We start from the raw sequence: 19,538 nt of genomic DNA, 5'->3' as shown, positions 1-19,538 counted from the left end.
CCCGCTATCAAGTGCTTTGCCACTGCAGTCACTTTTGCCTGCGAGAGGGTTTGCTGCCCTCCAGACTATAAATCACTGGGTGCCATTAGCCACAAGGTGCAAGTGCTTAGTGCTGCTCTAGCGTCTGATATCGACATACTTCCGGTCATTATTTAAAACGTTCTGCAAACCCCTCCCAAAAAAGGAATATCATTTAATCTAACGTAGCTTTACTTCGACAACCATCATTCAAGTAACACAGCACTAACAACACAATAAGTGTTAAAATATCATTTATTAAGATACAGATGAAAGCCACATGAACAATTGATAAAATCAATAGCATTCGTTCATCACTATGAAGGAGGGGCTATAGTCTGCTTACCTCTACATAGCGCTGCTTTTTGTATACAGTTAGCAACGGGTAGGATGAACTTGGCTGGGCTTCAGTTGATGTTTTGCAAAGCAGTAGTGCCTCGCTAATGCTCCTAGCAGCATGCATTTCCAACAGTGGAATCAAATAACCAGCTGTAAAATCCTTAACAAGAATGTATAAAATGACTGGAACAGCCACACAAATCAAGCAGGGAGCACTGAATGCATGTTCCAGGTGTTCTGTACACATCCCAGAGGAAAGGACCCTATCCTGAATCTTATATGTGGTGACCTTGCATAATGTGGATTTATGAGGCCTAGGCAAGGCTGAAAACCAGGGTGGTTTTTGTTAACCAATATGCACGGCTGTACCGTGACTGATGGCAACCTGCAATAATGTGCTGAGAAGCCTTCTCCCTGTGAAGTCATTTGATCAAGTATTTTGTTTTGCCATTATTACTAGCCTGAGTCTTCCAAAGATCAGTTTGTTCCAATCTGCCCAACACACTCTTAATGTGACTACGCCAGGGCAAAGCTGGACCCCCATCTTTGTGCAACACATCCAGTAGGCCTTCCCGATACTTAGAGAGGGATGTGTATGACTAAAATCTAATCCAAAATAATATCGGTCTAAGCGCCAAATCTTGCGATACATCTTTCCAATCTAGCTTTAGTTTGAGCAGTACATTTGGAGTTCTCTTTGGAAGACATAGGAGTTTCTTTAGAAGCAAGTTATCCATGTTGGGCAGTTCATGATTTTGGATATGATCCTGTGACTCCGCAATAAACACAGTAACTGACCCGGCCTTAGCATGATAAACTTGAAAAGAAGACCGCACAGCACAATTTCCTCTAGCAAATTTACATAGTGCATTACCAATTCTCCCCAGTGTAGACTTTGCTCTCTCTATTTGCCTGGCCTAGGGGCCTTTACTCATGAACCTGAGCTCAAGCAGTGTGTGCCCTATTTTAATTAACATCTTTGGTGCTTTCTTCTACGTTGGATGGAAGTCCTTGGTCTTGGTTTTGGCTAGATTGGTTTCCAAGCCAATCTCCTGACAAATAGAATTCAAAGGTTTGCACTAACAACGCAATGTAAACATATTTAGGACTATGTAGACAACCCGCTCCCTGACAACGAATATCAGTTCCAGCACAGAGGTCTTAAATTAAGGAGGCAGATAAGAGCATGTGAGAAACGAAAGCAACACCATCATTTACATCCAACGCAAGAGCGGGACCCCCGATTCGCCCTCGATCACGAGGCACTGTGAGCACTGTCAAACTGTACTGACAGTGTTTTACAAAAGCATGAATTTCAAAATCCAGCAGTGTGGGGGAAGAGTCAGGAAGTGCCGCTGCACGCCGTGATTCCTCGCTTAGGTGTGGCTCAGGCACACATCTGCCCTGACTGCTTTTGTAATGAACCCTCTTGTGGCAATGTATTCACCACTGCCTGCACGACATAGCAAGTAAGTATATTTTGGTTCTTTCTGGTTGTAATGTGAGGTGATTCCATCCCATAATTTGGGGCACATGTGCTGATATTCCTGACTCTGCATGTATATCACACACCTTATGTGTTCTGCGGTAGTAAATACGTTTTTTGACACAATGGCTTTCTAAATAACATGTAGTGCCATTCACATAGTCCTCCCCCCTACTGAAGTGGCCTCCTGCCACCTTCCAACCGCAAGGGCAACAGAGCTGCGTTGGCACCACAAAATGGCCTCTGGACCCGTGTGCGTACCTGATTTCTTTCTTTTTTTTAGTATCTCTTCTTTCAAGAGGGGCAGGCATCAGAACCTTCTGGAGAACAGCATAACAACACACCAAGATAGACATAGCAACACCGACAACGGGGGATTATGGAGGGCAAGCCTACACCACTAGGACGCAAGACAGTCTACCAGTCTGAGAACACTTGGTTGAATTCGCACTGAAGGGCGGTACACGTTCCCGGAGTGGTGTGAAGAGTGGCAGGAAGTTGCACTGGCGACAGTCTCCTATAGGAGAGGCCCAATCTGGGAAGGGTTCTAAAGAACGCAGCCATCGTCTTGGGATTGGTTGGCCCATGTAACGCAGGCCAGCAGGGACCACGCATTATGATGTGAGTGACGCTGACCTACTTTTCAGAAACCAGTCATTGTCCTCGCTACATTGATTTAGATGGGGGTCGTAAATTATCCTCTCAATGGACCAAGATAAAGGGTGGCCCCACTGACCTGGCAGAGGGGGGCAAAACCTGGGAATAGATGGGCATGGGGCGTCATTTAAGCACAGGCAGATACATGTCACGGGACAGATGACCATGGTGACATGTTTGGCTGTGCTCAGCATGGATCCTTAGGGGGTGCAATGTGAGTGTCACCTCTAAGGAGAAGCCGTCCATAATTCCCAGTTATTGGACAAGGAGGATGGAAGTGCTACTTCATGTTTCCATGATTTAAGTGGAGCCAACAAAACGTCATCCAGTTTTCAACATACAGATCACCCCAAAACTCAGAAGCAACCAAGACTCCACCTAACAAGCCACTAAGTCTCTGGTTTGCAAAGAGGACCTGATTCAGTAAAAGCATGTTTAAAGGGAGGCGAAAAAGACCAGGGGATGAACAGCTAGATGAGTGCACAGTGTCATTTAAAGGAGGTAGAAAGAAAACCAGACATGTTGCAACCAGGAGCCCGACATTAGTGGAGGTCCATGCATATGTGATAGTCTAACTTCAGTGACAATGTCACACCTGTTCTTTTGTGTAAGCAACTGAGAGCGGGGTCAGTGAACCCATTTGTGTCGAGGGAAGGAAGTGGAGACCTCTGAGGTTGTTTGACACTGTGGTCCTTGCGACTGCAGATTGTATATGACATGTTGAAGCGCTTTGAAACACATTGTGTATAGGCACTATATAAATAAACTACCATATCATATATATCATATCATGTTTATGAAAAAAGCAACCTTTCCAAATAACCATACACCACACCACTATTGCTCATGTTTGGCAACACATTAGGGGATTGTACGAAAGCCCCCATCTATTTATGTCTATTTGTACGGTGACTTGACCGGGACCTAATAGATTGCACGCATGGTTGCGAGCCTGAAAGGTTTAGCGTTGTCGCCTTCTGATGCTTTTTGTTTGATTGAAGACATTGATTGGTCATTCCAAGAAGAACCTACCGTGGAACTACCACTTTCAAGAGGATGAAACATATCACGCCGAGATGGGGCCTTCAAGGTACAGTCATCACATGAAGGTGCTCATGAAGGTAGCCTTCGTCCCAAAATTGATTAGAACCTTTTTGACATTTAATATTTTACGTTACTTAAGTAGGCAGACATCATGTTTAAGAAAAGCTACTTTGGAGGTCAAATTTAAATTCAGCTTATATGTATTTTGCCCCTGTAAGATAGATTGTGAGCGCAGTTCACAAAGCAGTAACTCTTGCTTCCTCCTGACTTCCTCCGGGTTAGTCAGTAGTGAGAGTTACTGATATTAATTGCTTTGTGGATCAAATGGCACTCTACAGGGTTAACATTAAGTTGGGTAATATTTACCCATTAGAATACAGTGCTTAGAAGTGGGAGGAATGTGGCACGAGAGGTTAAATAAAAATATAATATATGCTGGGCTCAAGTCGAGGGTAGATGCGGGTGGACAGAGTCACCACCACTTGTTTCAGAAGTCCCCCCACTTTTTTCAGAGGGCCTCTTGATATGCTAATTTCTAGTGACACCACATTCAATTGGTATGTTAATGAGCCCCCCCCCCACTTTTCTTTTAGGACTTGACCCCCGAATGTATCACAAAAATAAGCCCCAATCATACGTTCTAAGTATATCGAAAGTCACCAAGGAGGTGAGTAACACAACTGTAGTAACTGATTACAGTGTGGTAGTCATGCCATTTTCTTATGACAGGCCAGAAGTGGTGTCGCAACTCGCCTGTAATAAGAACATTATTTACAGACTTTTAGATTGGCATTACAGGCTGCCATGTAATATATTACTTTAATTGCAGCAATAGTCACTCGGGCCTGGGCGAAGCGAGGTCACGAACACACGGCCCGGCCCGGCCCTGTTACCGGGCCGTGAAGCTCGCATGCCCAGTGATTACTGAGCACACCAGGTTTTCATCCCGGGTGCTGAAAGCAATTTATTTATTTTTAAAGAACAGGTTGCGTTCTCACCACCTCCCGTCCTTGCAGATAAATACTAACCCAACATGGACACAAGGGAAACGGAAGGTGGGGCGCCGTGCGGAGCCCTTCTGAGCATCAGAGAAGTGGTGCTGCAAAACTGACAAGTAAGCGAGAGGGGGAGCGGATGGGAGTCAGTGAGGGTAGGGGTTAATACGGGCTAGTGGGATGCGGGTGGGAAGATGGCAGGGCGGTTGTGAGCAGTACGCAGCGTGCTCCGAACCCGGGCTAAGTTAGGTAGATTCAGCCTAAAGTTGGAGCAATCTGATTGGCTGCCACACCCGCCCTGTGTGCTAAGATTGCATATGACAATGAATAAATGACCACATCGTAATTCCAAAGAGACAATTTCGTTATTATTTCTCTCAGGGAACAAATGTCCGAAACACACGTATTACAGGAATTACTCTGTTCTTTGTAGCAGGTAAAACATGTCAAAGTACGCACACAGCATGCAAAGAAATGTGCCGTGCACTTCAAATACGAATAAAGAATAACAGAACACAGAAGCCGCTCGAAGTATTAACATCTGTCCACACTGCACATGCTGATGCAAACATCAGGACGATACAATAAGCTCACGGCGTGCCGGGATCTCGCACATCGGTTTATGGAAACTGAAACTATTGCAAGGTGTGGACAACAATCCAGCAGTGTTGCATGTCATAGTTTAACTAGTCATGTATCTAGCTATTATACACATTTGTCTTCGTTGTTAGGTTGTAATTTTGCGCCCCTTGCAACATTCTGGCCAATGCTGGGCGCACTAGAATGGTATTACAGGGGCACTGAGTGTCATTCAGAAGTGACCTAAAGACATGAAAGGCAGCAATTAAGTCATCTCCTCCAAGATCCATGTGTTTGCTGCATCTCTACCACAGGAACGTGACCGCTGCTCTTCCTTCACTTACCTGGGAAGGCCCGTCTTCCCTCTTCACGCACTGACGAGTCGGCTTTAATGGCGTAATTTAACATTAGATCCATACCATGACTTAAATGCCGCCTCTCACGTCTTCATGACACTGCCACTCTTGTGGCCCTATACGACTCCAAACTATCCTTCATTCACTCTCCTCAACTGAGGTGGAGATGTCAGACACCTACTCTCTTCTCTCCTCAATGCCTCACAAACCTCCAGTGCCGCATCCTCTCCTACCTCTTTTGAATTCACCATCTCTTCTATCGCTCTGCCTTACTTGGTTCACATCATCTCCACCTATCGTCCTCCTGGTCCCACTGGACCATTCTTTGATGATCTTGGGCAACTCCTTGATTCTCTTTCCACTAAACATCACCTCATTCTCTTAGGTGACTTTAACCTTCTCTCTCCAACCGCTTCTGAGAAATCTCAATTTCAGTCTTTTCTTAGTGACCATGCTCTCCACTCTATCCATAACCTACTTACCCACAGAGGAGGGAACTCTTTGGATCTCTTATTCATTGCCACCTCTCTCTCAGCCACAAATACTACTGTCACACCGTCCATATCTTATCACTCAATTGTTTCCACCACCATTTCCTTTCACCCTCTGAGCTTTACTCACCGCTTGCTTCACCCATTACTAAAAGGAAATGCAATCCTTCTATTTCTCCCTTTTTCTCCAACCTACAGTTCTCGCTCTCCTCCTTCACACCCGATGCAACTGTCACCAACACTGCCTTCTCCTGCTTCCAATCCCTACTGAATTAATAATTCTCCTCTCACTTCCCACTGCTTACTTTCACCCCTAAATCTCAGCATCCTCAGCCAGGGGCCACCCCATGCATACACTCTCTCTGCACAGACATGCATCGGCTGCTGTGCAAATGGAGCGTACCCACTTGCATGAGGACCTGCATCTCTACCTCTCTTGCCTGAACTCTCTCAAGTTCTCTCTTGATAGAGCAAAAAAGGAATTCTACCTAACCCTCATTGACTCTCACTCCGACTATTCTCGCTGGCTACAGGGCGCCCTAAACTCACTCCTCACTCCTCCTAAGTCTATGACTATCAATTCCACTCTCACATCTAATGAACTCGCTGAATACTTTGCTGCAAAAACCTCTAAAACTAGAGACTCTCTCCTGACCTTCCTTCCACTCCATCCACCTACATTTTACACTCTGCCTACTCTACCACCATCCTCTGCCTCTATCTCCCACTTTACTCACACTAATAATGACAAAGTGCTATCTCAACTGATGAAGGCCAACTCCTCGTGTGCCCCATCAGACCCTTTTGCTCTTCAGCTCGTCAAGCCTATTGCCCCTTTAGTGGCCTCTTACCTCGCTGAACTCTTCAACCTGTCCTTCAACTCTGCTTACTTTCCCTCTGTTTTCAAAACAGCCACAGTCATCCCTCTCCTAAAAAGCAAGGGACTGACCTGAACCTACCAGCTAACTTTAGCCCTGTTTCTCTCCTTCCACACTACTCTAAAGTGCACAAAAGGATTGTGTTCAACTGTCTTACTAATTTCTTAGTCATCCACAAACTTCGACAACTCCTACAAGCAGATTTCTGCTTCTGTCACTTCACGGAAACTGCTCTCATGAATGTGTCCAACTTCATCGCCTCTGCTAAGCATGCCAATGTATCCTAATTCTCCTTGACCTGTCTGCTGCCTTTGACAATGTTGGTGACTCTGATCTCCTTAATACTCTTTCTTCCTGGGATTCATGATGGAGCCCTTGCCTGGATTGAATCCTACCTTGCACCGCGTCAATTCTCTGTCTCCTGGAGCAACACCACATCTCAGCTCACTCCTCTATCTGTTGGTGTTCTACAAAGAAGGCTTTGTCGTGGGTCCACTCCTCCTTACACTCTAAACCTCTGCTCTTGGAGCACTAATCTCCTCCTTTGAGTTCTTGTACCAACCCTTCACGGACGACACACAAATCTTCTTATCTTTTACTGAATTCTCCTGTGATCTATCAACATTTCCAACTGTCTCTCTGCCATTAAATATTGGATGGCTTCACACACTCTGTTAAACTCTACCGAAACAGAGGTGCTCCTCTTCTCTGCCAAAAGCTCTCTCTCATCTCTTCGCTGCCTATCCAGTTGCCACCTGACACTCCACCTACTCTTCTTCAGCGAGAATCCTCAGCATTATCTATGACCCTTCTCACAACTTCTCTACGTTCATCTCCAAAACTGGTACAGCAGCTCGCCTCAACCTCCTAAATATTAGGAAAATCAGGCACCTCCTTCCTTTCAACACTGCCAAGCATCTCTTAACCACTCTTGCCATCTCTAAACTGGACTAAAGTGCCAGCATCCTGTTTGTTCTCCCCAACTATGCTTTCTGTCCTCTCAACTTCGATAACAGGACTCTCTTTGAACTCTCTCACTTCACACCTATGTCCTTGTACCGTCACTAAGCTGGTTGGCAGCCAATGAAAAGCAGGTCCAGATTAAAATGTGTTCTGCTGGTTCACAAATCTATCCACGCTAAGGTACCACTGTATCTATCCTCCTCTGTACAACTCAACAAGCCTTCTCGTAATCTCTGCTCTGGCTCCTCAACTACCCTTTGGCTCCTCACCCTCCCTGGGCTTCCTCTCTTTTCCACTCCTTTTCTCTTATTGCTTCACTTGCATGGAATTCTCTTCCGCCGGACATCCGAGAAACAGTCCACACTGATTTGTTCAAAACCATACTAAACGTCCACCTCCTTGCCTCTGAGTTAACCTACCTCTCAACTGCCTGTGAGCTCAAATGTTTCCCTCGCCTCTAACCTGCCTCTGTCCCTCACTTCCTCTGCCTCCACTCTAGCCCTTCACTCATCTTGGTCTCATCGTGAGCACAGCTGGCCGTACCGCCTACCTGCACTAAAAATTTACATTGTTGGTTGTCCTTCTTCTATGTATGCCTACGTATGTATTGTCCCCGGTGGCTGTTCCATTTACACCCCTCCACAACCTGGTCAGAATGTCCCTCCAATTCACCCCATTGTAAGAATCTTACTGCTTCCGATCACATCTGATTTCTTATCTATTGTATGTTCTTTAGTGATTTAACGAGCATTGTTCCTCCTGTATATAAATAAATAAATAAATCTAGGCAGATATAAAACGAAAAATTCACTTCCACTGACTGTACAATGAAAATAATGTTTACATATAAGAAACAGTATATGTGTAGATTTAATAAAGGGCTGCTGGGAGGGGAGGAACTCCACATTCTGCCCAAGTGCACTCCAGAGGCTCATCAAAGAGAACCATGTTTCCCTTTTCCTGGGCAGCCACAAAAACCTGTATAAAGGTCCTTTATTATTAGAACAAGCACCTGCAGAAAGCAACATGGAGTCATATCTTTATACTGTGCTGAGAATACAGAGATCCACACAAAAAAAGAACGTGCATCTCACAGACAGCATTTTCTTTACTACTCGCTCCAGCTGACCTTCTAAGAGATAATGCTGGCTGTTCTGCTAAGAGCAAGCCTGCCCTTTCACCTTGAGTTTAGGAAAACCAATAACCCTGCCATTTACGTTTGATAGGGCCTTATTATAAGTTGGTCGGTGCGGAATTAGCATGCCAGTATTAGCATATGCCGGCATGTTTCTGCACCGGCCAACTACAAGTTTGCAGGTGAGGTTCCAGAAGTATCTCAGGCACCTTACCGGCAAAAATCACTGGTATTATCACCACTGCTATTACCAGTGATGGTAATACCGGCAAATTCCCCTATGGAGTCCAATGGGGCTCCATGGAATGGGGATTTACATCTGACACCGGCACTCGCAATCCAGCAATAAGACCGCCGGTATAAATATTTCAGTTAGCCTGTATCGTGGCAGATTTACTGCCAGGATACCGGCAAATCTGTAATGACGCCCATAATTAATTACCAAGAGGGAACGTTTATTGGGGTGCAGAAAATATCAATGATCCTATTCACTCATTCAGCACATAGAATCCTGCACTATTTACAAATAACACCACACAAACCTCCACTACACACAAGAAATGAAACAGAAGAAGATGTGAGATATCTCCAAATGACTCCGATTATCACATGACTCCAGGTCACCAAGCGCACCCTTTAGTTTTAATTTAGTTTAACTGAAATCCGCCTAATCATTTAAAGTGACTCAAGATTACACTCCCAGAATGCATTTCATGGATAAGCGAAATTTCAGGACCGGGGGATCGCGTCACTGAGGACATGGAGTCAACCGGTCATCTTACTGTTGATCAGCAAGAAAGTCTTGAAACTCAAGACAGGAATCTTCTCGTTCCCACGCCCTCCACCTTCTAGCCCGTGCTGGTTCTGATTCCTCGTCTCCACCACAGTCTGTTTAGTTCAGTCCTTCCATGTCCAGGGCACTTTCCTCATTGTTTGAACCAGAAGAAATACAGAGGGATCAAATAGTGGGTCTGAACTACCTTTTCAGGGTCACATGACATGGAAAGTGGCACCATGCCAGGAAGAAAAAATATGCGGAAAGCAGAAGGAGCAGCCTTGCTTTGGTGGAGAAGCAGTGCACGGCACAGGGACTGCACTGGATGCACGGGATGGAGCAGTGCACGGCTTTGCAGAATACCATTTTCAGTTTCTTGGTGTTTAAACACTGGGCTGGATCCACAGATCCCTGAGGCTATAGATATATTCCATGGTTATCAAGAAAGCCGGACAGGAGACGTCTTCTGCTCCCTCTCCGCCCCCGCGCCCACCATTAACTGCACCGTTTACCGCATTTCTGAAACGGTCATTTCCTCGCATTTTACAGCTCTATTTTTACAGGGTAAGGATCAGGGTAGGGAAATAGGGAATACAGGGGTAGGGGATTAAGGAGGGGCACGGTAGGACTTGGGGGATGACCCCATAAAAATGCTGCCTCAAAATGCAGGGGAATATTCGCTGTCAGGAAATGTCATAGATTCACATCTTCAAAGGAACCCAGCTGCAATACATGAAATTCATGAAATAGCCCTGAAGAAGGGCTAATTAAGTGAAACATTTCTCAGCTGACAACCTCTTATGAGAAAATGTATAGATGGAAAATATGAGGGACTCTAAGAATGTTAATTATGGATTTTATCCAAGGAGTATCATTAGCCAAGAGTAAGAGGGCTCTTAATTTTTCAGCTAGGGCAATAGTTCCTCTCTATTCCATCATTAACAACAGTGCTCACGCAAAATGCAACAAGTTGAATTCCACTTACCTCTGTTGCATCAGGCGCTTTCTTATCCGCTGCTGCAGTGGCTCCACTTGCCTTTTTATCGCCATGCTAGAAATAAAGGAAGCAACCATGTTATTGATGCATTGGATTAAAATAATTCGAAATAGGTTTATGCATATTCGCGTAGTTGCATCTGCCCATAAAACGCTCAGATTAACTATGCTAGTTTTCCTGCAGCACACAGCTATCCATTTCAGGCTTACACAGAGAATGCAAAGGAAACTGCTGGCTCTGTATGGTGCAATGAATTGATGGCGTGGGTTACATTGTTGACAATAGAGGGGAAGTGTGTTTGCAAGTAACTCAAAAGTCATACAAGTAGCCAACATTGATTTCGAGTTCTACTGAGTGTGGGCAGCTAGCATTTTGCCTGGCATCTTTTAACAGTAGCACAGTAGTGTGAGTGGAGGCTTGTGCATCCATTGTAATTAGTCCTTAGTCAGGCGTTCCGATCCCTCAAGATTATTAAACAAAATGAGCATGTTGAAAATAATTTGATGAATAATTGTGGCTGGCTTGTAACCAGTATACTTCATCCACCTTAACCTCTATGGCCTTAAGATACTAGTACAACCACAAGCTCCTAGACCCATACAAGAGGCTCTGAGAGGATTGTGTGTAAGCATGTTTTTAGTTCTTTATGTATAACTTCTTGAGTACCGCAAGCGAGTAATAATTGTGTTACCGATTATTACAGCACTTAGAAGCAGATCTGCATGAATAACTATATACATTAGTTATTATTGTGATTATTATTATTATTATTATTTAATAATACCTTTTATTATGTATCCTATGCAAGAATGGCAACCTGTCCAACAACCATGCATTAATCATCTATCGATTGAGCATTTTATCTATTTAAAAATAAATAAATCTAGAAGAGAAATATATAAATATTCTTAACCTGGACAAAACGAGCACGTTTTCACAGGATGATCTGACGTACAGCTACACATACTGTCATAGGTGAATGCCACCAAACACACAGTACAAATAAAGGAGAATACCTTTATTTTCACAGGTCTGGATGACTGGTTGGATGAACGACTTTTAGGGTAGGGGACACAAATAAAAGGGAGCTTCTAAGGTAATAAAGGGACGTGGGGAAAAGAAAACTCAGTAGACAGCCTATTCTAAAAGAATCTAGTGTCACAAGTCCAATCTCTGTTCTTTTAAATGATTTTGTTGTTGAAAATGTCATAAACGGGTTTAAAAAATTGGTGCACAATTAAGTTAATCACACAGAAGGTTTCATAGAGTATGGTATAATAGTTGAAAGTAATTCTTAGTACCAAGTATATTTCAGAAACAAACCATTATATTACTAACATACAATGATCTATTTGAAAATGTTAGATTTGAGTTAAGACTCACGACCCAGGCGGTAAGGGGTTTACGGCAGCGTTAACAGCGCCGACCCTTACCGCCTGAGTACGAGGTCCCTTAGCGCCATGGCGCTTTTAACACCTGCTTTTAGCAGGTGTTAAAATCCATGGCGCTAAGGGACCATGGAGTTAATTACGCCACCGTAATTTACGGTGGCGTAATTAACGCCTTCCCCACTCCCATTATGCCCTATGGGGCAAAAATGGGAATGGGGAAGGGTAAATGGGGATTGGGGACTTACCGCCCCGCCAAGGTCGGAATGGGGCGGTAAGTCCGCCAACCACCATGGCGTAAACGTAGTTTACGCCATGGTGGTAAAGTCACGGCCCAGGCGGTAACTTACCGCCTGGGTCGTAATGAGGCCTACAGTGGAAGACAAACTACACAAACTGAGAAACATAATAGGGAAGAAGGGGGAGCAGGTATATTGCAAAATCCAAAATCAAGTTAAAAAAAACTCGGCATCAAATATGTAGTAAAAATATTCAATTTGTTCTTACATTTAGGTAGATTTCTACAGGATTGTGCATACATTTTCTCAATTCTGTGAAATGAGCAAATGGAATTCCACCATAGATTGTAAGACAATTTTTGTGCAGTTTTCCAGTTGATAGCGTCCAATCTCTATTCTAAGCATGAAACCCCTGCGCGTCTGCCCAGGACAGAGTTCACCAACTCACTCGCAGTTACAGGGATGTTTTGAGTGCCCCGGCACGCTACTTTGTCTTGGCCTTGTCATTACTTGGTATAAGTCTTTCCGTACGCCATCTCCTGGAAGCAGTGCTGGCTGGGAATCTGCTAGAGCTGTGCAAGCCCTGTAATGCACTCCTCTTGCCCTAGTGGTTCTCTACTGAGCTTTTAGGTTGGAATCCACCTTCCCACCACTTGTCTGGAAACTTTCCGATAGGATTTTGACCTCCCCACTGACCCCTCGGTTCTCAAACTTTGAATTGCCCTGCACCTTCCACCAAGATCTGGGTTAACAACCCCAGCCGGGAATTCTCCTTCAAGGCCCTGCTCCAACCAGTCTCTTGGCCCAGGCTTTCGGCAGGCTCTTGAATCTAGACACTCAACTAAATATGTCCTGATCTAAAGTGTGGCCAAACTGGCTAGGCCACCTCCTGTTCAGACTTGCACTAACTAGTTGCCTATTTGCCTTCACCAATGCAGGTTCCAATGTCTACCTCTCTTTTTATGATGTCACTAGCTTCTTTCCTCTGCTCTTTTTCATATTCCTTCAGGGAGTTTGTCCCTTAGGTTGCCATCACTTCAGGGATACATTCGGTAGGGTTGTCTCAACGGGTATCTTCTTTCAAACACACGCTGCGTTATTGGCACAATGGCTGTTGTCAAACACGGCACGGTCTCATGTCTCCAACATATGGGAGAAAGGGGGGCAGGATTTTCTGCAGAGCTATGCAGCTGCTCCTCTACATACACCATGGTCAGTGGTCCAAGAGTAACATAGAAAAGCTGCAGCGGTGAGTAAAGACTTTAAAAGGCAGGACTATTCTCCTGGATTTCTTTTGTTAATCTCTTTCATTGGCATCTCAACTTTCCTACCAATAAAATAAATGTTGCATACCTCTAGTATTCCCCTATAGACATTTCATGTAGCTGCACCTCTCCTACCATGTCTCCAGCATAGCATTTCCCTCCAACGGGAGCTTCAACTCCTTCTTGCAACCCCTCCCCCCATCCGGTAGACCACTTCATCCTACTCCCCAACCCAAAGCCATGTGTACAAATATGGAGTACCAACAATCATAGGAAATATAAATAGGGTTTTCGGCACATCAGTTTGTAGAGGTCTCTATCAAATGTTTTCAACTCTACACACCAAAAGCAATACATTTGATGCACAAACTTTTTACCCAGTGTACACACATATCACATGTCTGTCTCTCATGCCGGTCAATAAGGCTTAATTATGCCTATTCCAATACCTAAGAAACAATTTAGTTTGTGGTATGCGCAAAGATTCAAAATGTGCACTCGCCACTAGCCATTGGATAATGATAAATGATTCTTGGCGAGTAAGTAATGTTGTGTTGGGTGTATGTAAAGACCTGTGGGGGCAAGTGAATTTTTATGCCTGGCTTACAGCTTTGTACTCGAATTTGTTACCCCTGGTTTGTGTTACATAAACAGTCATTATTACCTCTCTCCAATCACCATAGACTGTAGATTCTCCAAACCGACCGTCTCCTCTGCTTCTCCCCATGTCAAATATTGTTTTGGTGACCTGTTAGGCGGCCCTCGATTCCCTAGCCTCTTAAAACACTGACCCCACGCCCGTCTCAGTGTCACACAAAAATCACAGTCGTAGTACCTTGCCTCCAAATAAGCGGCGTCATAGAAGCTGGCTATACATAGTGAATAGAACGCAGGCAAAGCTGCCATTATATAAAAGCTGTACATCAGTATCATGAAGCCAGGACCCATGAAGCGGGAAGGGAAAACTGTATTGCAGTAAGAAAAAGCAGAATCGTGGAGCTGCAAGACGAGGTTGTCTGGCCTGGAGTCAAGACTGTAGCAGCCAAGGTCAGCTATCTATTCTGGGAAGGAGCGAACATGCAGAGGACAAACCACCCCTTGTTAAGGTGCAAAGAAAGAACACCAGGAGTACCAAGTTTAATTCATTTAAAACATTTAAAACCTGCAAAATGGACCAAATCGTGGTCTCTTGTCACGTGAGCCTAGGGTGAAAATAGAGTTCGAACATGGAGTCCCAGTACACGATAGTGAGTGCTCTCACTCCCATGTATTCTAGAAGGCCAAGTTTAAAGACAATGTTCATGGCAGAAGGCATGGGCGATGAGAGATGCTGGGCTAATTGGGTGTGGAGGTAGTGTCATGCCCCATCTTCTTGGACCTGGGTCTGGGCTTATGTGCTGCTAAATTAACTGAATGTTCCAGACATGGTACAAGCGTGGCAACCAATTATATTCGTCCATATAATGAAGGACCTTATAGTTTGAAGAGCATATCTAATGTTTCTGAAGACTACATGTTTTAGAGGTAGGCATATGTTGTCCACCTGATAGTGGGCAGCCAATCACAATCCTAGCTTCTATAGAAAACTATACTTAGATGTTCCCCTTAGCCAATCCCAACCCTTGATAGGTTTTTCATTATTGCCACGTAGTATGACGTCACCTCTAACATATTTTTGGAATAAAGCCTATGCTTTGTGAAAAGATCGCTGAGAGACTGAGCGTCCGTCCGTTGATGTTCGTTGTAAACTCCCTGTTTTAGATAATTGTTAATAAAATAGTACTTTGCCATCTTCCTGAATTGGTTCGGTTATTTGGACTCAGAATGTATTCTGTGTGATCCCATCCATTACATATGCACCTTCCAAAAGGGCCCTAAGCTCAGGTATTTGTCATGACACTAACACTCTGTGAATCACAGGAGTTTGGCAGACTAGTCTCACCTTACCAGAGCCACCCTAGGTAACAATCCCATATTGACAGCATAGCAAAAGGTATCTATCGCTTATCACACTACACCTGAACTATCCCCGGGCACCAGCAAGGCACATATTGCCTTTTCTCACACCTTACCTGAAGCATTCCTGGTTGCAGGATAGAAGAGAATAACTACCAATCATACATCTCTCCTGAGAGTATAGACTTACCTCAGCCCACGCTACTACAAAAGGCAAAGGACGTATATCTATTAACTGTGTCGGTTTTCCCTTTTATTGGGATCACTGGTACTCGTACAGAAGAGAAGTCATTTAATCACAAACAGGGCCATGGTACATCTTTTTTTGTTGATCATCGTAAAGAGTCATGTAAATAAAGCTGGCCAGGTGCCTTAATACGCTGAAAGTCGGGCCTCCTCAAGAAGCGTCAGAAAAGTGGCAGTGCAATCCAGGGGGAAGCCGCTAAATTACGACCCACAAACCAAGAAGCTGTCTTTCTTAAACACCAGTTTGATAGACGCTATAAATAAGGGCACGGGCAGAACGTTTAAAGCTTAACTGTTGTGGAGATACAACTGCATATAGAAAGCAGCACCAAGTGTGTGAGGAATTCGACCATCCACATGGTGGGTGTGCGGTTCACCTGGGCTTTTTTGAAATTTTGTATGAAATTGAATGATGGTACATCAACCTCTGAAAAATGTGAGGGGCTAATCCGCAAACATTTTCCTATTCCCACTGCACAAAATACAGATAGACCTGTGTACTCTGTGTGGACACAGCCTACAGGCGCAGCCCTGCCTGTCATATTTAGCTGGGATCTGACAGGTGGAGTACATGATGTATCTCAGAAGGGGTAGCTCATGCCATGGCCAGCCTAATTAACTATCAAATGCTCCATGGATCCGCCCTGTCAGTTTGTTTACCCTCTGCAGATGGTGGCAGCAATTAACATACTAATAGAGTATACTGCAAACAGGCCCACATGGGGCCTGGCTGCAGAGGTTAACAAAGGAGACAGGAAACCCGAACAACCTTTGATATGCATCTGTGTCAATCTGAAGCCAGCTCTCACCTCTCAGTATCAAGGGCAGTGAACTGTCATGTCTGACACAGCTGTTCACAATACTAATCTCTGCAGCAGGACCCCATTCAGAAGGTACGAGAATGTGGTTTGCAGAAGTCAGGAAGTCTGGTCTTGTTGCAGCTTCAAGGGAGACCTGCTGTTATAATCAGGAACCAAAGAGAGCTCAATTGATCCACAACAGACATGAAGATGGGTGGGACTTAGTATCACGTGTTCACCCCTTTTACCTTTTCTGTTGCAAAGCACTCTGGTTATAACCTAATGCATACAGGAGATTGTTGGAGGGAAGCCAGGATTGGTTAATTAAGGTAGGCTTAGCCAACACCAATCGCTGTGGCCCATTTGGTATTAAAAGAGGGCCGAGTCCCTCTTTTGGGCAGATCATCTGAAGACTTTGCAAAGAGTAGCAAAAAGAACTCTGCATTGGACCCTGGCTGAAGGTACAGTTTGCCTTACATCCTCAGCCATTTAAGGAAGGTCAGGACTTCCAAGAGGGAAGCAATATCCCTCCCCTAAATGTCTCCCAGGGAATAGAGGGAGATACTGAATCCAGAAGACCTTCCAGCAGCTCCAGAACCGGTACCCAGTCAGCAAATAGTGTGCCCTGCTAGGCTCTGCAGCAAGCTTCCCAGGTGGTAAGTGCCAAAGAGTCTCTGAACCAAACCAAGGACAAGGTAGCTGCCTGCAACACTCTCCTCAGCTATGGGACGTCTGCCTTAAAGGACGGCCCAAGCCCAGTGAAGAAGCTAGGAGACATGCATCAACAAGCATCTACCAACGACCGCCTTAAAGGACATTTTCGAACCAGTCGAGCCCTTTGAGCTGCAACCGACAGCACCGCTGACTGTTGATAGGCGGCAGTCACTAAAGCCATCCGAGATGCTTCAGCCAGTGCTTCAGGACCACCAGCTAGCACTGCAACAACGATTCCTGACCCTGAGCCGCCGTGTAGTGTAGCCTACAGTCGTCCGTCCAGCCTCGCTCACCAAACTGCCTGCCACCTGATACCCACAGCTGTCTCCCGTCTTGAACTCTGTCTAGCACTAAGATCCTCTACAAGCACCAGGTACATTGTGGTTCTGTCCCCCTGGTCCTTCTCCATAGGTCCCTAGTGACATTTTACGACCCATTGCTCCCTTTGTGTTGTAACCAAGTATCTGTGAACTATTGTGATTCATTACTATACCGACTACCCTCCTGTCAGTATTCAGAGTGCATCCGTTTTCCTTCTTTGAAACTGTATGTCCCCTGCATTCCTTTACAGGGTGGGTTGTATTTCGTAGTGTGGTAGAACTGTCTGTCGTGATAATAATAAAGTAGATATTTGTGTACGACCTTGACTGGACAGTCCCTTTCATCCTTGGGTAATAATTGTATTTTCGCTGTGTTGCAACTAACCAACGATCCACGACCTTTGCGGAAATAAGCCTGCCGTTACGTCCACATTGCCAAAATTGGACAAAGAGGTGTATAATTGACTTGTGTTTCCAATCTGTTCGGATCCCTTCTGGTGTACTAGAGGTGTGGGGCTGACGATGTTCATCCCTGGACCACTGGTGCCCCGGAAGTTGATTCGTCACAAAGTGTCATTAACTTCATAGCGCCCTCTGCAATGGCCATGTCCGAAGTTTATCACTTCAGAGCGGTCCACCTCAGTGCCACCTTGAAAAAACCTCTTAGCTTCACAGTTTAGCCTTAAAAGAAGGTTCAATGCGCAACTTCTTTTAAAATAGTTTTCATACAGGCTTTTGGTGCACCAGGATTACTTGAGGGTGTTAGGCAGAATAAGGCAAGATAGTCAAACAGCTTGCTTGCCTGAGGATAGGTGAGCATCTTGTGGGGGATGGTGGGTGTCACACTTCACTGTGCCCCCACCACAGCACAGTTAGGCTTGTTTATCTCAGAACCCTTTGCGAGTGTTATACCGAAGAAAGTCTCTCCACACGTAAAAAGGCTCAAGTGTAGGGGTGGGCAAAAATCCCACCGGTTCCATCGGCTGGGCGAATTTCCTATGCTTTTGGACGAGCTTTTTTCCAGTGGAAATTTTGAGTTTTGCCAAAATTCGTTTTTTTGCCTGGCCCGAAACATAGACAAAAATGAGATCTCAAGAAAAAACGAAATTGCAAAAAAATCCGAAATTTCGGCCAGGAAAATGCCCCAAACCGTCAATTCTGCTGCACCGGTTTTAATTGGCAGATTGGGCAGAATTTGCCAGGAATCTGACAATTTTCCAGCGGAACGGAATTAGCCATTTTCGCCCACTCAGGAGTCAGCAGATCCAGGGACAATAATTACTTCAAAGTACTCTTGAAGAAGACGGTAAGACAGCGGAGACCCCCAACGGTCTGTCCTCTGGCAGTTACAATTTGAGTCTACCTGTGATTCTTAGAACCATGTGCACAACAATCTGACCCGACATTCTCTGAGCTGTCACTCAGTCACATGCAGCAACACTGTGCAAAAGGCATGGCGTAGCAGTGAGACAACAGAACACCATACCACATGCACTCACCTCACTCATGCGTGATAAAACCGACGGCCTCCCTCCTTTTAGTCAGCAGTACTTGCAGCAATGGGTAAAGGCCGGGGGTGAATGGTAAAAAGAAAACCTCTCGCCACACTCTTTTCTTCTATAGAAACTTGCACGTTCAGATGACTAGATAAGAACATGCAGCAAACACCAATAACGATGAAATAGAATGACAACTAACGCTTTCAAGTGCCACTGCCTCCCTTCATTACCATGTACAAGACATAAACTACCGGATTGGTGGCAATTCATGATAGGAGCTCCACGTTATGAACCCTGACGCCCCTTGCCCAAAACCGAAAATTCCAGACTGTCATGAGGACTGTACATAAAAAACATGAAATGCCAATTAGCCTGTTAAAAATCAGTCTTTTTAAACT

General features: G+C 44.8%; 1 protein-coding gene across 7 annotated transcripts in view; it reads right to left on the bottom strand.

Annotated features, from left to right (window-relative positions):
* CAST (calpastatin) overlaps nucleotides 1-19,538 on the bottom strand; it is a 757,786-nt gene that overhangs the window by 668,974 nt on the left and 69,274 nt on the right. For all 7 annotated transcript variants that reach the window (XM_069627659.1, XM_069627661.1, XM_069627656.1 and 4 more), the window contains exon 2: nucleotides 10,702-10,767. In XM_069627659.1, the coding sequence (XP_069483760.1) occupies nucleotides 10,702-10,767 (66 nt within the window). The remainder of the gene's footprint in view (nucleotides 1-10,701; nucleotides 10,768-19,538) is intronic.

The sequence above is a fragment of the Ambystoma mexicanum genome, chromosome 6p (genome assembly GCF_040938575.1).
Source record: "Ambystoma mexicanum isolate Mex_15411 chromosome 6p, UKY_AmexF1_1, whole genome shotgun sequence".
Lineage (NCBI taxonomy): Eukaryota > Metazoa > Chordata > Amphibia > Caudata > Ambystomatidae > Ambystoma > Ambystoma mexicanum.
The sequence above is the reverse complement of the archived record's forward strand: the minus strand, read 5'-3'. Positions and strand labels throughout refer to the sequence as shown.